General features: G+C 36.5%; 1 protein-coding gene across 2 annotated transcripts in view; it reads right to left on the bottom strand.

Annotated features, from left to right (window-relative positions):
* Positions 1–10,304: 10,304 nt before the first annotated feature.
* The window catches only part of CTNNA3 (catenin alpha 3), a 1,804,468-nt gene continuing 1,796,873 nt past the window's right edge, over positions 10,305–17,899 (bottom strand). For both annotated transcript variants that reach the window (XM_059397521.1, XM_059397522.1), the window contains one exon: positions 10,305–10,954. In XM_059397521.1, coding sequence (XP_059253504.1) covers positions 10,667–10,954 — 288 coding nt within the window. In that variant the 3' untranslated portion in view covers positions 10,305–10,666. The remainder of the gene's footprint in view (positions 10,955–17,899) is intronic.

Consider the following 17,899-nt stretch of genomic DNA (forward strand, 5'->3'; position numbering starts at 1 on the left):
CTGCATTCATCATTTGAAATACACTTATTTGTGAATTTGCTTGTTTCTTCTAAAAATATCAGGTAAGCTATTCCTATGTCAATCACTATGCCAGGATCAGAGGTACATAAGTGAGCATGGTGTATTCATTGTTCCAAAGATTTTAGACAATAATAGACCTAAGGAACGCAAACATTTTTCTGGTACATTAGGTTCTTGAAATTTAGTACTCTGATCAATAAGCCTCAGAGCGACTAGGGGGACAATGGATTATTAGCTTAGTGCATGGCGGATGCAATGAGTATTTAATGGAGGAATGAAAACATTCAGAACCCAACTGTGGATCCCCAGCACTGTCACCGAGGTTTCCTCTGAAACCAAATAAAACAACAAGAACCCTTTTCTCTTTCTCTGCCCACAACTGCTTTGGATTCATGCTACAGAGGACACACCAACAAGTGAGGATTTTAGGTCTGCATTCAGGACAACCCACTTTTGTCCCTTGGGATTTTTATTATAAAGGATGACCTGTAATCTTTGCCTGCACACCTAAAGTCTGTCACCAACAACAACTAGAAAGAATTATGAGCAGACAGGAAAGATGGCAGGAGAGAAGGGGTTCCATACACTTCTCTGTGGAATGGAGAAGAGCAGATCAGGCTTCCAGACTCTAATGGGATCCACAGGGACTACGTGCAATTTGGTATAAATCCAGGTGTGACCACTCTACCCAGACTCCTCCACCCCTGTTGCCTCCAAGAAAACTCCTTTTCCTGGACTATATACCTCAAGGAACCTCTCCATCTCTCCCACAACAAGGGATTCAGACAGGATAGGAAGCCAGCATTCCTTGACAATGAAGGACAACAGTAGCTTTTCCCTCACAAGCGACAGGATATTGGACATGCAATGACTGGAAGTTAAATCTCTGAGTTACTGCTCCTGCATGAAATGTTTAATAGTGTTGCCCAGGAAATGTCAGGACATCAGCTCAGCCTCCAGGCAGGTACAGACTCTTCTTGCCAAGAGTGCTTTTAGTTCTACTTCCACCCCCAGAGTGAGCATGACAAACAGATCAAGGTGGAGAAAGTGCTGCTGTCAGAGCAAATATGGGCTCCTGCGGCCCAGGAGGGACTGACCCAGAAAGGCAACCTCATGCTGGCATTTTCATTAACAAAGAGGAGGCCAGTGTCTGGCACAACTGAATGAGGGGAACTAAGTGATAAAGACTCTTCACTTGCAGACTGCATCTTGAGAAAGCACAGGAACAGACTGAGACTTAGCAATAAGCATTCCGAAATCATAGGGCCCTGAAGGAAGGAAATGATGTCTCAGAGGAGGGAACAACAGTGTGCAGGTCCTGGAAGTGTAGCCAGACACTTTCCCTCCAGGATTCAAACTGAAAATGGATTATCAGCAGTGTAGAGATGAGGAAGCCGAGATGGATGTGCAGAAACTACTGATATTCAGATGCAGAAACATTGGTAGAGCCAATGATATTCTACGCTGAATGAAGGAGGATGTGTTCAGACAGTCTCAGAAAAATTATTGGTCATTTTCATAAAATCCTAAGCTAGAGAACCGTTCTTCAACTACAAAGACATGACTATTAAGGTCAAAAGCCAAATGTCCGTGTTGAGCAAAAAAAGCCCATTTTAAACCCCAAAACTAATTCTATCAGATATGGTGCATGTTACTTGTGCATATGCAGCAGTCTGTAAAAGTAGCTACCCTCGCTCCAAACTGTAACATGTATAACTAAAGGAGAGTAGGAATGAAAATGATACCTAGAAGCCCATGGTTGGATGACGCTGTAATTCTTTCACCCTCTTCTGCCCCATCTAAGACACAAACCAAGAAAGATGAATGCCAAGTGCCTAACAAATTTTTATTGCTTTAACAAACTTTGAATTTTCCATTGAGTATACTATTAATAAACTACAGAATGACATGAGTTGAAATTTAAAATACCATTTCTAATAATGTTACATAATTTCAAAACAAACCCAAAGTCATGTGAGTGAACTTATTCCATTGAGAACAAAATGAAAGAAAAATTTCATTGATTCAGTGAAGACAAAAGGCATGCAGAATCTCAAACAAGGAGGATTTGGGCTTCTATGTCAATGTCATGAGGATATTAAAGAGCTTTTTCTATTCTTGGGTAAATAATTCATTTGTATTGATTGGTGAAATTGACTTTAAGGATAAATATGGATCTGCAAGATCCACATGTGCTTTTGTCGAAGTTTATCTATATCCAAACCATAAAACTGCTTCAAATTGACCATTACCATAGTGGTTTCTTCAACCCCACTCTGCCTTCTGCACTGCAGGGTAAGATGTATAAGCGAGACGGTTTGAAACATCTCAAAGCCACTAAACTTAAACTCTCAAGTTATTGCTGCAATAAGCATGATTATTATTTTTGCTTACTTTTATTTCACTTCAGATTATCTTAGTCTATGTCTGCCCTTCATCTTGAATTATAATGTGCATCTTACCTTCAGAAATGCAACTGAGTTTAAATTGCCAAAGTTGCCGCTTGTGAAAACATGAGGTAAAGTAAGAGGGTTTTTTGTTTTAGTTTTTGTTTTTGTTTGTTTTTGTTTTTGGCCAAGTCATGATCAAACTAAAATATAATAAAAATGGAAAACTTGGGGTACCTGGAGATCTTTTGTGAAATTTTAATTCATATTTAATCACCCATTTCCCCAAGAAAATTTTAAGTCCCAACTATTAGGTACTAAATTGGGCATAACATATGTCTACTTCTGATTTCAGGGATTTGTTAGTCACAGCCCTGGAGGAAAAACCATTATGCTACCATTTAGGTCCAATGACATTTTCTTTAGAGGGATTGTAGCAGACAAGGAAAAATTTCCAAACTAGTAAGAAGCATAGCCTAACCCTACAAGACAGTTTGTGAAATTCTCATATTTGTAAATCCATGGACATATTGTATACCAACACAGAAAAACACGGATAAGCCTAAGATTTAGCAAGCGATAGAACACTATCTCTCACAGTGTTTTTAAAATCAGTTTTATGTTTAAAGTCTCAGGAAGAAGGAAAGTTCTGTTTAACTGAAAGCATGGACTAAACATTTAGACTTACTCTTCTGCTCTATTAATAAACACCCCAGTCCAAATTTGATATTAGAAGCCTGGGTTAAGAGGACCTGTCTCTCTAAGCTAGACTCTTGGTGAATACCACAGAGAGGCTCAGATAATTCACAAAGGTCATAAACTGACGGATGGTACTGATGAGGGTTGATTTGGTGCTAATACACAGATATCTGAGTAGGAAAAAAGTTATCTGTAGTCTTTGGATTATTGATGTAATTACTGAAAGGGGGCTTTTAAATGTTTAAAGAGATGCTACGTACCTTCAAGATCAAATAACCATATCTAAAAATAAGCATTCCTCTTGAAAATGCAAAGGAAAGAAAACTTTAGAACTAGAAAACATCTCATTTGTAAGGAAAACATAGGGACCACTCTGCTACTACCATTTAAGTGACTTTTATAAATGTCCTCCATTGAAGAGAATGTTAGAGATGATTGATAGAAATCTGAGTCTTTTTCAAAGAGAAATTTTTTCCTGAGAGTTTTTCTTACAGTTGGGAACAAGTATCATCATGACAACCAGGAATCCAATAGAGAAGATCCCAGATAAACACATTCTTGATTTGAAGAAATGCCTGTGGCTTCACTTTAAGAAAGATCAGAAATTCCCTTAACTCCCCACAGCAACATGGGCAAGAAGAGTCAAGCCTTCAGTTGTCTGTAGGAAGTTTAAAGGACTAAATTTGCCTACAGACCAGGCACATACATACCATATACATTTGTTACCTCCATGAAGAAGGAAACATACATTTTCTATAGTTTGGGTCAGCGTGGAATACAAAGAACCTTTACCTTATTTCAATAATCCTTAGCCAATGATCTACTGGGATCCATAACTTAAACACACAGGCACACATTAACAGTGAAATAGGAAAGAAATGGTTCCAAGAAATGTTTTTCAACAATCAATGATGAAGGGGAGTTAAAAGAGGCATCTGGATTAAAGAGGTCTCCTCTTTAATAGTAAGAGTAATTTGTCAAGGGTTTTCATATTATTTCAGGATGAAATATTTCTCATATAAAACTTTCATTCCTCATATCTCTGACATACTAATTCAGATTATTAGAAGTAAGAATATGTACCTACTTAACTTATGTTTTGGCTTTTTATTTGCTTTAAATAGTAGATTTACAGATTGATATAATTTTTGTTTTAAGTTTCCATCTTTTTGCTGTTACATAAGAAGCAGCCAGCACTTGAAATGTGTATTTCATTTTAAACTGAAAAACCCAATTCCTTTTTTCAGGAAGTCTAGATGCTATAATGGCTAAAGTTTAGACTCTAGAGTGCAACAAAAGAAATTTTAAAACCAATGAATTTTTGCAGAAGATTCTTACCCTGTTTTAGCCTCAGTTTCCTTGTCTATGGAATGAATGAAGGTAACAATGTTTATCCCTTAGGATTATTAGGAGAATTAGATAAAGTAATAACATTTAACATGGAGTTGGTACATGGAATAAAGACCACTGTTTTGTTGCCTGGTATATTCTAAGAACCTAGAACAGTGCCTGGAAGGTCACGGTTGCTCAACAGATATTTGTTAAATACATTGTATGATTATCCTAAGGAGCTCTGACATTGGGAAGAATTTCACCCATCAGCAGCCTAGAATTTCCATTTCTCATCTTGCAAACAATATCACTACATCATCCCCAAAAGTTCTATAGCTCATTCTCCTACCTCTGACATGACTTCACCCAAAACACCAAAGACCAGTATTTTATCCTTAAAAATATTCCTGAGGAGGCGGCTGCTGAATCCTCAGAGAATCAAAAACTCTTCCTCCCTTTGGTTATACGTTATCTGCTTCTGCGACTATTCTTTTTCCTTCCCGTACCTCTGTCACTTTCTTACTCATGTCCCTTTAGAACTGTTCTGTATATGCTGCTTTTCTCTCTACAACACGTCAAACTCATTTTGAAAGACAGTCCCTGTGATTTGTTCCCATAAAACCAATGGGGACTTTTGGATGCAATAAGCCAGCCTGCAGGCACGAAACATCTCATCCTAAGTTCTACACCGAGGCCAGCCCTACAAACCAGCTATTGCCATAGACAGGATTCTGGTAAGGTTGGGTTCCATTTGGAAATGATTCTCTCAAATAGTATTATCTTCTTTCAAAGTGTTCAGGAATAAAGCCTATCTATGCTGGGAGGGGAAAAAATTCACATGTAAAATGATGACTGTTGTAGACTATTCTTTCTTTTGCTTTAAAGGAAAAATCTCTTGTTCATGTGAATTGGTTAAAAATTGTAAAGAAAGGACACTTGCGTGGCTCAGTTGATTGAGCAGCTGCCTTCGGCTAGGGTCATGGAGTCCGGGGGATTGAGTCCCACATCAGGCTCCCTGCTTGGTGGTGGGGTGCAGGGGGGGAGGGGAGTCTGCTTCTCCCTCTGACCTTTTGACCTCCCCCTTCTCTTGCTTGCTCTCTCTCATTCTCTCTCTCAAATAAATAAATAAAATCTTTTTAAAATAATGGCAAAAATATTTGAAACTTAAATTCCCTTCTATTCTAGGATGGTTCTACAGCCTCGATTAAGACATCTTTAGTTACATGCACCTAGTTTTTATAATTACCACATTTTCTTGCCTAATACAAATGGCCAAAATGAAAACTTTATATGTAGATGCCTCTGTCATTAACCCTTTTTTCTTTGGTAGTAACATGCAAAATACTAATTTTAGAGATACCAAAATGGAGAGAGAGTTATGACAAAAATTGTTATAGGATTTTCATCTGATTAATTGTTGTTTCCTGATATATGATATAAAAATGAAAATGAAATAAAAATAGAAATTTCTCAGGTTGCAGAAATTTTCCTACTTTGCTGGAATTTTTGTGATAATATTCAAATTATAATCTTTTACCTGGATGGACCTAGACTTTCTGATCAAGTCAAACAGAAATATTTCTGACTATCCAAACACAAAAATGGCTATTCGATTCTGAAATATGCAATAGGCAGTCTGCCTTGGCCAAAGGCGGATTGACAAAACAAAGTACAAATTTCATCCAACTTGATATTCTGGTGCCTACTTTGCTGACCTAAAGAATTACTTACAATGGTACTGCAACAGGATAGCAATTCTGTAATGAATTCACTGGAGAATGGTAAATATCACCAAGAAAAGTCTCAGATCTCATTCTACTCATTCTGCCAATCTACAGAAATCTGTATCCATGGGAACCTCAATCCCTATCAAGAACTGTGCACTTGATACCAAAAAGGGTAAGAATGTTTCCTGTAACAGGAAAAAAAAAAAAAAAAGAAAGAAAGAATGCTGCTGGAAATTAAAATGATAATTTTAATATACTATAGAATATATTAATTTCTAGGTAGGGGTAGCCTACAGAGATGATAGATGGGAGAGGGATATTTTTGGTGCACTGACCAAGAGGGAAGGATATTAACTGGACACAACTGGGATGAGTAGCTCTGACTGCATCAGTCTGGGAGAGAAATGTCAGCAGTTAACAGGATGATCCTTAACCCAGAGATGGGTGATGAAAGACCACCTTGAAAGTGAAAGGGTAGAAAGCCACTGAAAATATTCTCTCTGGTGTCAGACATTAGTTTTTTCATCCACTCATTATTGAAGGTGAAGAGCACTAATTATTGAGTCTGAGGCTCAAGTTGGGCATTTATCTCCATGTTCATAATTTTATCCTTCTGAAGTCTAACTTGAAAACTGAACTCCTTTGAAGCTGGTAAGTGTGCCAGAATGCAGACTGAAAAAGCGAAATGTTCTGCGTAACTATGGAGTCCTTAACCCTTACAAGGAAGGCATTGGATGGGGGACGTATGTTATGTGGATATTGATAAATGAAGAGATTTCCAAAAGTCAGAGGGCATAATTAAGAATATTATATTTTCTAATATTCATTATTTTCACTCATGTCCTAAGACAAACAGAAAGGGGATCATTAGAAATTAAGGGTTTGGGGATGCCTGGGTGACTCAGTCAGTTAAGCCATTGCCTCCGGCCTAGGCCATGTTCCCAGGGTCCTAGGATCAAGTCCCACATCAGGCTTCTTGCTCAGCAGGGAGCCTGCTTCTGTCTCTGGCTCTTCCTGCCACTCTGCCTGCTTGTGCTTTCTCTCTGTCTCTCTGGCAAATAAATAAATAAATAAATAAAATATTAAAATAAAAAGAAAAAGAAAATAAATTTAGGGTTTGAATTCTTTTCCTGACTCATTCATTGAGTTGTACTCAGAAACTCCATAAGCAACACATATTTTAATCCAATGATTCCTACCTGTGATAAGGAAAAGAGAAATATTAATATTTCTCATTCTTCTTGTTTGATTAAAAAAGACCTTCCAGTTTTTTCTAATTAAAAAAATCTTTATTGGATTATGATTTCATGGATATTTTTTAAGTTATCATTCTTATTTCAGCCTGTTGTTTGGCTGCAATGCTGGTGACTAAGACTGGAACTATCCTTGTAGGTGGTATAAACCCTCTCCTCCCTCTCAAGGATTCTTTTTTCCCTACATAAATTAGCATAAATTGACTTTGCTAAAAAAAAAAAAAGAATCTTGATTAGCAGGTAAGAGCAAATGTATCATCAGAAGAAGGACCAATCTTTTTGATGAGGTTTCAAGATGTGCATGGATGGGCCACAAATCCGTCACTCTCCCTTAGAAGTGTCTGCTGTTCCCCCACAGAAGAAGGGTTTAAATATAAATATACATAGTACATTCACATTTCCTGATTAGGTTCATTTAACTATGCTTTATAGCACAAACATCTGTTATTGTATTTGCTGCTAGTTTTTCTCATGCATAAGCCCTTATTAGTGGGCTTGAATCAAAGTAAGTCTCGAAATGATGCCCACTGAGAAATTCACTCAGGTGGACAGATATCATTCTCAGCTCTATGCATCTTATTCTTATCACATATTTGATTACTACACAGTGGACTATACTCCTGGGGGAACATTCTCCAAGTTGTATTTTTTTTTTTTTTAAGATTTTATTTATTTGACAGACAGAGATAACAAACAGGCAGAGAGGCAGGCAGAGAGAGATGGGGAGGCAGACTCCCAGCAAAGCAGAGAGCCTGATGCGGGGCTTGATCCCAGTACCCTGGGATCATGACCCAAGCTGAAGGCAGAGGCTTTAACCCACTGAGCCACCCAGGCACCCCTCCAAGTTGTATATATATATATTTAAGATTTTATTTATTTATTTGACGAAAGGAGAGAGATCACAAGTAGGCAGAGAGACAGGCAGAGAGAGAGGGAGAGCAGGATCTCTGCTGAGCAGAGACCCCCCCCCCCCAATGTGGGGCTTGATCCCAGGACCCTGGGATCATGACCCAAGCTGAAAGCAGAGGCTTTAACCCTCTGAGCCACCCAGGTGCCCCCAAGTTGTATTTTTAATTAAGTTTTTTTTAACTTACAGTTATTTGCTTTGAGCTATTCTGGAAATCTACCTACTTTGAAGAAGAGACCTTGTTTATAGCTCATTTTGAGTAAAGGATCATTTTTTTAAGATAAAGAGATTATTTAGTAATTGTATAATTTTTCAAGGTATATCTGTTTTTTGGCATCAGTCCTGCATTCTGAACTCCAGCCTGTGGAAAGCTAACATAGGATCAAATAGACATTAGTTTTTCTAAATGAGACTTATGATTCTTGAGCTTGTGGCTTTGGGAACTAAGATATACAGCTAGTCGTTTAGTGATTTTTTAAAGTCTATTTTCTCAACTAAATTATAAATTCACACTTTTATCTGAGATAAGTATGGTCATAGATGTCACTCTTGTAATATCCACTCTTGGAAGAAAATCACAGTAGCATTTCAACAAAAGGAACTCCCTTTTTTGTTTTTTATTCTCTAGATAGTTCTGGAAAATAGAAATATCTGGATTCCCTAATTCCTTTCTGCTCTACTTTCTCTTTTAGGGAGTGGACTGTGTCCTGAATAATGACTGTGTGCCAGTGCTGAGTGGAAGGCAAGGAAGACCTATGGCTTTCACCTCCTAGGAAGTTTATATGCTGAGCCAAGGCAACTCAGCTTTTTGGAAGAATAAAATAATTCATTACAATAAAAAGTTAGCACTTTCCACATAATTGATAATTATCTATTAAATAAATCCTTTCCCCATACAATTTTGCTTAAAGTACCATCCATACATTATCATATTCTTAACTTGAGGCTTTCTTATGTTTCACACATTCTTTTACCCAAACAGGTCCTCCTGGTATCAACTGATATTGAATGTTTGAATTTTACTTCATCATACTAAGATGGCATAGTTGTTGAGATAACTCATTAATGTGATGCTGTATGAAGTGAAGTTACAATTATAATATAATTTCGATAAAGTAGAATAGGGAATGCATGTTCGTAATCTCGTGTGAGAAAAAATGAAACTTAACTCTTCCAAAGAGGGAAGGGCAAGTCAGGGAAAGAGAAAGAGAGCGAGAGAGAGAGAGAGAGAGAGAGAGAGAAAGGATGAGGAAGGGATGGGCAATGCACTAGACCCTAAGATTATCATGAAGTCCTTCATGAACTTAATTAAGTATGAGCGCAGTGACTGGAGTTATAAAATGACCCCAATGACTTTTATTTTAAATGTTATTAAAATCACTCCAGCTTCATTCCCATTAACTCTACTTCCTAGTTCAATGATACATTTCATGCAGTTATATTTTACGCAACACCAAAAGGTTTTTCAAACTGGCCTCTTCCTTTTAATTACAATTACAAGCTAATACAAATACATTTTTAGAGTCACACAGAATTCCTTCTACTTCTGTTATCATAACTTACTCAAGAATATAGTTAGGTGTTCCATTTCCCCAATGGGTCATAACTCTTCCTTCCATATATGTTATCTGATGGACTCATTTAAACCTAACCCTCAATATACAAAACTGCTCAATACTATGGAGACCTGAAAGTACATTTGTGGCATCAAAACTCACAGTAATCTTTATAATGTTAAAAAAAAATGCGTCATTAATCATCAAGGCTGAACTTGACTGCTGAGCTTAGTTAGTTTCTGATGTTAACCTAATCAATTGGCAATAGATACAGATATCTCGAGATTGAAAAAAAAATTATCTCTAGATATCAAGAGAATCACACATGTCTGTCAGGTTAGGCCAGGTAAAGAAAATATAGAGATTACATGGGAAAATACTTTAAGAAGTCTTCCACTTTCATTGAAAACCAAGTCAAGAGCTCATGTCAATGTTTTAATTCAAAATGATAAGGTGAGTGTACTTAAGCTTTTACAGAAGACTAGGACTCATTTGAGTCTCCAGTGTTCATTTGGTAGCAAATGTAAGATGCTGCCTGTGACAGGAAAAGCTGGATGACACCTAAAATGTTCATTCATTCAGCAAGCATGTATTGTGTACTTACTAGGTGCTGGCCAGAGATGACAATGACGTGATCCCAAATATATGTTGCCTCCAATGTTTCATGTTAATTGTGCATTAAATTCTAAAAGTTAGTGAACTTACAGAATTAATTAAGTGTAAAATTAAAACACTGTGTTTCACCAGGACTTTATAATATAGGCACTAGTGTAGAATTGTGGGTTTAGTAGACATGCCGTCCTCTAAATTCACTCATGACTTGCACTGGGTGGATTTTTTTCTTTGCTGAGCCTCGTCTGACAGCTGCACAAGTCTCCTCTGGCTTCTCTCTTTTAATCAAGGGCTTTTTTGCAGGAGCCTTCATTCTCCACATCACAACTGGGTGCCGGGGCCCAGCAGGACTCTGAATTCGGATGATCTTCGTTGAGGCAATGTAAGACATTTTCACTGTTTGCACCACAGCATTCATTAAATTTTTGGCTGCTTGGATCAGGGAGGTGACGCTGTCCAACTGAAGAAGGAAAAAAGACCTATTATTCAAGAATGCAATCAGAAATTTAAAGAGATTTAATGTTATAGAAACTGAAATGTTCCACTTTGTTTTCACCCCAGAAATTAGTTAATCCCTATTTTATGTATCTGTGTAAATTATCTACATTAATCCATCCGCCTAAATTTATCGTTTATTTATCTGATATATAAATATATTCATATTCTCTTTTTTAAAAAAATAGAGTAATATTTATTATTTTTGATATGAATATATAGTAGGATTATATAACCAATAGCCTGATGAAGCCTAATGGTTACTATGATGAGATATTTTAAAAAGATTAATTTCCATCCTTGGTTTTCAATTAAATGGATGCTATAACTTCTATATAATATTGTAAGGTCCAGATCTAGATGGTCACTGCTTTCTTTGTAATGAATCTCCCTATATGCAAAGGTAATTCTGAGCCCTTTTTATAAAAGATGGCAATCCTCAAGAAAAGCAATTATATGTGTAATTTGCTTTATAAAAATAGCAACTGAAAACCTTCCTTCTAGGAAATTTATAGTTTCAGATAAGTATTATACACACACACAGCACATACAGGTGTACACATGCATGTATACCATTAACGTCTATTAACCAAATTTTCCCAAATATTTTCACCGAAAAGTGTCTTTTAAAACACAGAACTTTCAAACCTATCATGCAGTGTATTAAAGTAGATAAAGCCAAGTCTTTTCAATCAAATAAAGTTGAGTTTAAATTCCAGACCTGCCTTAGAATTTCGGCAAATCATTTAACCACTTTCATCCTAGTTTCTTAAAATATTTAGTAGAAAAAATACTAATTAATGTTAAATAATGTGTGTCAAGGACCTAGTATAGTGATTGCCAAATAGCTGATTGTTATCAAATACATTTCCTTTGTTTCTTAGGAAGACTGACAAAATTGTCTAATTATAAAGATGCACTAATGAAAGTACTAAAACAAATGGTTTCCCACATGATTTTGTTTTTAATTGTTGTCTTCTGGATTGTTCACAAAAATAATCTCAGGGAGAAATGGAGTGATATTCCTAGAATTTTGAAAAACACTGTAGAGCTAAGCTGAGTTGGCTCATTTTTTACAACTAATGCTTCTGCCATTATTTTAGTTTGGCAGATTGTCATCCCCAGCCAACTCACACAGGAAGCTGTGCCTCCACTGTCACCTCTCTGTGATGTGTGCTGTCAGGGCTGAGACTCAAACACTGGCTCTGTGTTGCTAAAATCCATCAGCAGCTGCGTGGCCTGAGTACTCTACCTTTGCAGCTCAAGGAGTCTCATCTCACATACAGAATAAATGAGCGAAGGAAAGTAGTAAGCTGAGGTTATGTGCCTGGGGCAGTGGTCTAGCTGGCTGCTTCCTAGGAAGAGAATTTAATTAGCTCCATTATATGCCAAGCTTGAAATTCTTGAAAAGGTAACACCAAAAAATATGTAAATGGAAAGGCAGTAGTACTAGGCAACTATACCTCTTCAAGTCGTTTTACTTACTGAAGCCAGAAATGTAAAAATCTGTGCGTGTGGCAGGAATGACAAATACTCTGCAAACATTAAACAGGATTTCATGAAACACTGACACGTATTTCAGAGGATACTTAGAGCTTCTGAATCTGTACACAGCTTTAAAGAACGAACACTAGACTTTGAATAGAATAAAGCACTTCATTATTAATGTTCTTCTACGGACAGATTAGAGGCTGAAATCTGTCCTTTAATAATTAACAATTTTTTTTTTAAATTTTTAATTTTTTATTTTTTATAAACATATATTTTTATCCCCAGGAAGTGGTGATGCAACATGGAGGCTTAAGTGGGTAGAAGAATAAATGAAATAATTAACAATTTTTATTCAAAACCCCTGGGAGCCAGTTAGATTCTCTAAGTAGTTCCTAATCTCACCATAAGGAGAAGAAAATTTTTCTAAATGATGAATTAACATGAATAGTATTGAGGACCCTTGGAAGATTTCCCTCTCAAACATGAATATATCTGATTTACTCCAAGGGCTCTGTGCTACCATCAAGACTTTCTTTCATAGAACATTCTAGAGACCTGCTATCATTCAGAATTTGATTAGTGGCTTTGGCTTCTCTAGCTTCTTGTCTTCTTACATGCATGTCTCCTCTTTTTGACTTTGTAATCTTATCTACATGCCTTAAAATGTAGATACTGGGGGTGCCTGGGTGGCTCAGTGGGTTAAGCCGCTGCCTTCAGCTCAGGTCATGATCTCAGGGTCCTGGGATCAAGTCCCGCATTGGGCTCTCTGCTCTGCGGGGAGCCTGCTTCCTCCTCTCCCTCTCTCTGCCTGCCTGTCTGCCTGCTTGTGATCTCTGTCTGTCAAATAAATAAATAAAATCTTTAAAAAAAAATGTAGATACTGGTTTGTCTTCGTTCTTCATTGAATCAACAAAGCCCTATCTGTGCCATTGTGATCTCTTACGCCACCTCTGACAAAGCCTTTTATTTTAAAATTCTAAATGGTTGTAGTAAACTTCTCCTCTGGGTAACCCAGAAAAACCATAGAACCAATTATGCCCCTGGGAGAGTGTGAAGACTAGTTTTGTAGACAAATTAGAACAATTGCTACAAGAATGCTGCCATTTCATGAGGAAAGCTTGTCAGGCATTCTATACGGATCTTTGAAGTCTAAGAGCTGTGTGTGCTAAGATGCATCACTCTGCTATTAGCCCAATCACTGGCCTCACAAGCAAGGTACAGAGACAAGCCTAACAAATTGTAGGATATTCTGTTCAAGGTCCAAGCAGTGGTGCAAGCCTACTCATGGAAAATAACTGCACGATTTCCTTGTCTGCAAAATTTTTTTATAAGTCTTCTTATCCAGGTCCACTTTGATAAAAAATTCTTCCAGGGAAGCATTCAATAGAACTTTCATTGTGAAAACAAAGTCAAATTTGAGCTAGACAGTGCATCACTTTAGAGTTTCCGTGTTCAAACTATTGAACAAAGTTTTCTGAATTTTACAAATGCATCGTGAGAGACAAGAATGTTAATATACTCTAAAGGCTTAGTACAGGAAACCAACCAGACTATAAAACTCAGGTCCAAAAATTCTCATACCATCATGAATCACTTTCATTAACTGAATATTCTTTTAGGCGAATGCGACTTAAAATGTGTACCATAGAAGGAGCAACTTTCCCCTAATATCTGGTAACATTCCTCTGTGATCTAGATGAAGTGTTCTTGGTCAGAGTATCAACCAAGATCAAAAATGGCTTCTAAGACCTCAAACCTCTTAAAGATTATATGTATATATGTGCATTCAAGTTTTCTAGCCACCCCCTTTTCCATAATAATGGACAAAGTTTTAAATAACTCTTAAAAGAAATTTTTGACCTAAAAGAAAGGGTTCTGATTGAAATTGGAAGTCTGTTCTCTTACAACAGTAAATAGGAAAATAACCACTCTTCCTATGCTGGTGACTTGTCCTTATTCTCACAACTCTGGTGTAGCTTTAAAATAACTGTGCTTGGGGCACCTGGGTGGCTCAGTGGGTTAAAGCCTCTGCCTTTGGCTCAGGTCATGATCCCAGGGTCCTGGGATCTAGCCCCGCATCCAGCTCTCTGCTCAGTGGGGAGCCTGCTTCCCCCTCTCTCTCTGCCTGCTTCTCCACCTACTTGTGATCTCTGTCTGTCAAATAAATAAATAAAATCTTTTAAAAAATTGTGCTTAGTGGTCTACTAATGTTACAGTAAATTTCTCAATATTGTCTATGTCCAAACATAAATTAGTGAGCTCTGCCTCACTTTTTTTTGAAAATCTAAATAAATAGAGGACGACCATTTGGTAAATTGGCTCTTACCCTAACTGTAAGATATATCTTGCAAACATTCCAAATTATGACAATCTAAATAGAGTCCTATTTTATAGGAATCTTAGTTTAGTTTATTTTAGTGTCTTTGCTGTGCTTTGTAGTATGTATTCTGTGATTCCAGGCTACAGTACAAATTTGTCCAATTCTAAAAACGTTCTCAGACAAAAGGTTCAATCCTACTTAGAGATATGTCTATAATGTTTTGCTACGGAAAAGCAGTAGTTCAAAAGCAATAAAGATATTTTATTTTTCCTCATAAAATATCAACTTTTTGTCCATATGTGACCACTATACACAAAAAGTATGGATCTTTTTACAAAACCCAGTGTTAAATACCTGTGATGTAGTCCTCCATAACTACAAGGTGGAACTCCTGCTGGTAAACCCTTCTCAAAATCCTACTGTGATACTGATAGCCAAGAGTAATAAAAAGATGAGGTAATTATTCCTTCTTTCAATTTTCTAAGTTTCTCATCTACATTATGTCAGACACCAGAATGCCTTGTACTATACTATTCTAACTCTCCATATTATCAGATATGTATTTTATATGAGGATGCTCAGGAAGTGAAACTCACTCCCATTGATGTGGATCTCATCCCCTTGCACCTGGGCTATCACCTGGGGAAATCATCCTCCCCAACCCCTGTGTGAGCTGCCATGAAAGCTACTGCTACTGGAACTCCTGTGGAGGGAAAAACCTGTTGTTGCCTGAAAAGATGTATTTCCTTTCCTAAAACGTCCTGGGTAAAATGGTGCCAAGTGTAGACAATGAAATTCTTGTGGGTCTCAATGTTTACCTAAGCTTAAAGACCCCTTGTTGATGTTGCACCTGCACAACACAGTACTTGAAAGGCAAATGTGTGGAGTTTGGCTCCAATTATAATAATAACTTATAACAATTGATAATATCTATTGTGTGCTTCCTGTGTATTGGCCCTGTTTTAAGTAGTTGACATATATTTACTCACAGTAACCCTATGCGGTAAGTACTACTACTATCCATTTTATGGATGAGGAAACAAAGGAATTGGAAGGTTTGGTAGCTTGCTCAAGGCAATACAGCTGTTAAATGGTAGAGCTGGAATCTGAGCCAAGGCAGTCTTGTGCAAGTACCTGGTGCTCTTACCCATTATATACCCTGCTTTTCAGTAAGATGTCACTTTCAATGAGTGTTTATTTTCAGGTATGAGTAGTTGGAGAACTTGCAGTAACATTAATATAATGTCTAAAATTAAAAATTAAGTACCTAATAATGGATTTGGGGAAGGTTATAGAATTTTTGTAATGTATACTAGTACTAAAAAAAAGTAAGTTATCTTACTTGCCAAGGTATTTTGTTAGGATGGTGATTTGATAATGTTTATATTCCATCACTTTTTAAAGAGATTTTTTTTTAAATAGCAAATAGAAACTGTCATTCTTATAAGCTCCAAACAACTTAAAAACCTTTAGATTAATACTATTTTATAACAAAACTTTTAATTTTAAAATATAGATCTTAATAAGACAAAGAAAAAAATAAACAAACCGTATTATAGATTCTAGGACATAGAACTGCATAACATTATTTCATCTTTAAGATGTGTCATAATTTAAATACAAACCAAATTTTCTCTGATTCTCAAACAAAATTAATTTGTTTACTTTGGCTTACAATAGAAACTAGTATTGGGAAAGAACTGATACAGCTCAATACCCCAAAAGCAAATAATCTAATTTAAAAATGGCCAGAAGATATGAACAGACATTTCTCCAAAGATATACAGATGGCCAACAGACAATGAAAAGATGCTCAACATCATTTATCAACAGGACAATCAAAACTACAATGAGCTATCACCTTACACTTGTCAGAATGGCTAAAAGCAGCAACATAAGAAACAAGTATTAGTGAGGATGTGGAGAAAAAGGAACCCTCTTACATTGTTGGTGGGAATACAAACTGGTGCAGTAACTGTAGAAAAGAGTATGGAGTTTCCTCAAAAAAGTAAAACTATCCTATGATCCAGGTATCACACTACTGGGTAATTACCCCCAAAATACAAAAAAAAAAAAAAAAAACGCTAATTCAAAGGGATACCTGCCCCTCTATGTTTATTGCAGCCTTATTTAGAATCTCCAAGATATGGAAGTAGCCCAAGTATCCACTGAGAGATGAGTGGATAAAGAAGATGTGATATGTATGTGTATACACACACACACACACACACACACACACACACACACACAAATATTATTTGGCCATAAAAAGGAATGAAATGTTGGCATTTGCAACAACATGGATGGAACTAAAGAGTATAATGTTGGGTGAAATAATTCAGTCCAAGAAAGAAATATACCATATGATTTCACTCATGTGTGAAACTTAAGAACAAAACAAATAAATAAAGGAAAAAAGAAAGAGAGAGACAAACTAAGAAACAGACTCTTAACTGTAGAAAACAAGCTGATGGTTACCAGAGGAGAGACAGGTGGGGGATGTGGGAAATAGAGGATGGGAATTAAAGAGTAAACTTACCATGATGTTTTAAAAATGATTAAAAAAAAAAAGAAGAAAGAGAGGAAGGAAGGAAGGAAGGAAGGAAGGAAGGAAGAAAGAAAGAAAGAAAGAAAGGAAGGAAGGAAGGAAGGAAGGAAGGAAAGAAACCAGGGTTTGGTTCCCTATCCAAGCATTATCTATTTAATGCTTAATTAATTTTTTCCATTAAATTATTTAGAAATAAGTTAACATAGGTAACATGAAAGGACTCTGTGTCTGTGTGTTGGTAGACAACAACAGCATAAATATTTCTTAAAAAACTTTCAGATTTTTATAGTCTTTCTAACTTACAGGTGTCATTTTCATCTGTAGATTGACCTAACAAAAGTAGCTGCTCACCAATGGAAATGCTTAAATATATATTTGTCAGCAAAAATGCATCATCTAATTCAATATGTTTCTATTATCAATTCTGAACCTCTCTTGAGGAGCTGATTTTATCCCAATACTTGGTTAACATATTCTTTTGTTTCTGAACAGGTTTTTAGAAGAATGGCCTGTATTGAAAGCATTTTCCCTTTTCAGATGCATTAAAAAAT

Source organism: Mustela nigripes, chromosome 4 (genome assembly GCF_022355385.1).
Source record: "Mustela nigripes isolate SB6536 chromosome 4, MUSNIG.SB6536, whole genome shotgun sequence".
NCBI lineage: Eukaryota > Metazoa > Chordata > Mammalia > Carnivora > Mustelidae > Mustela > Mustela nigripes.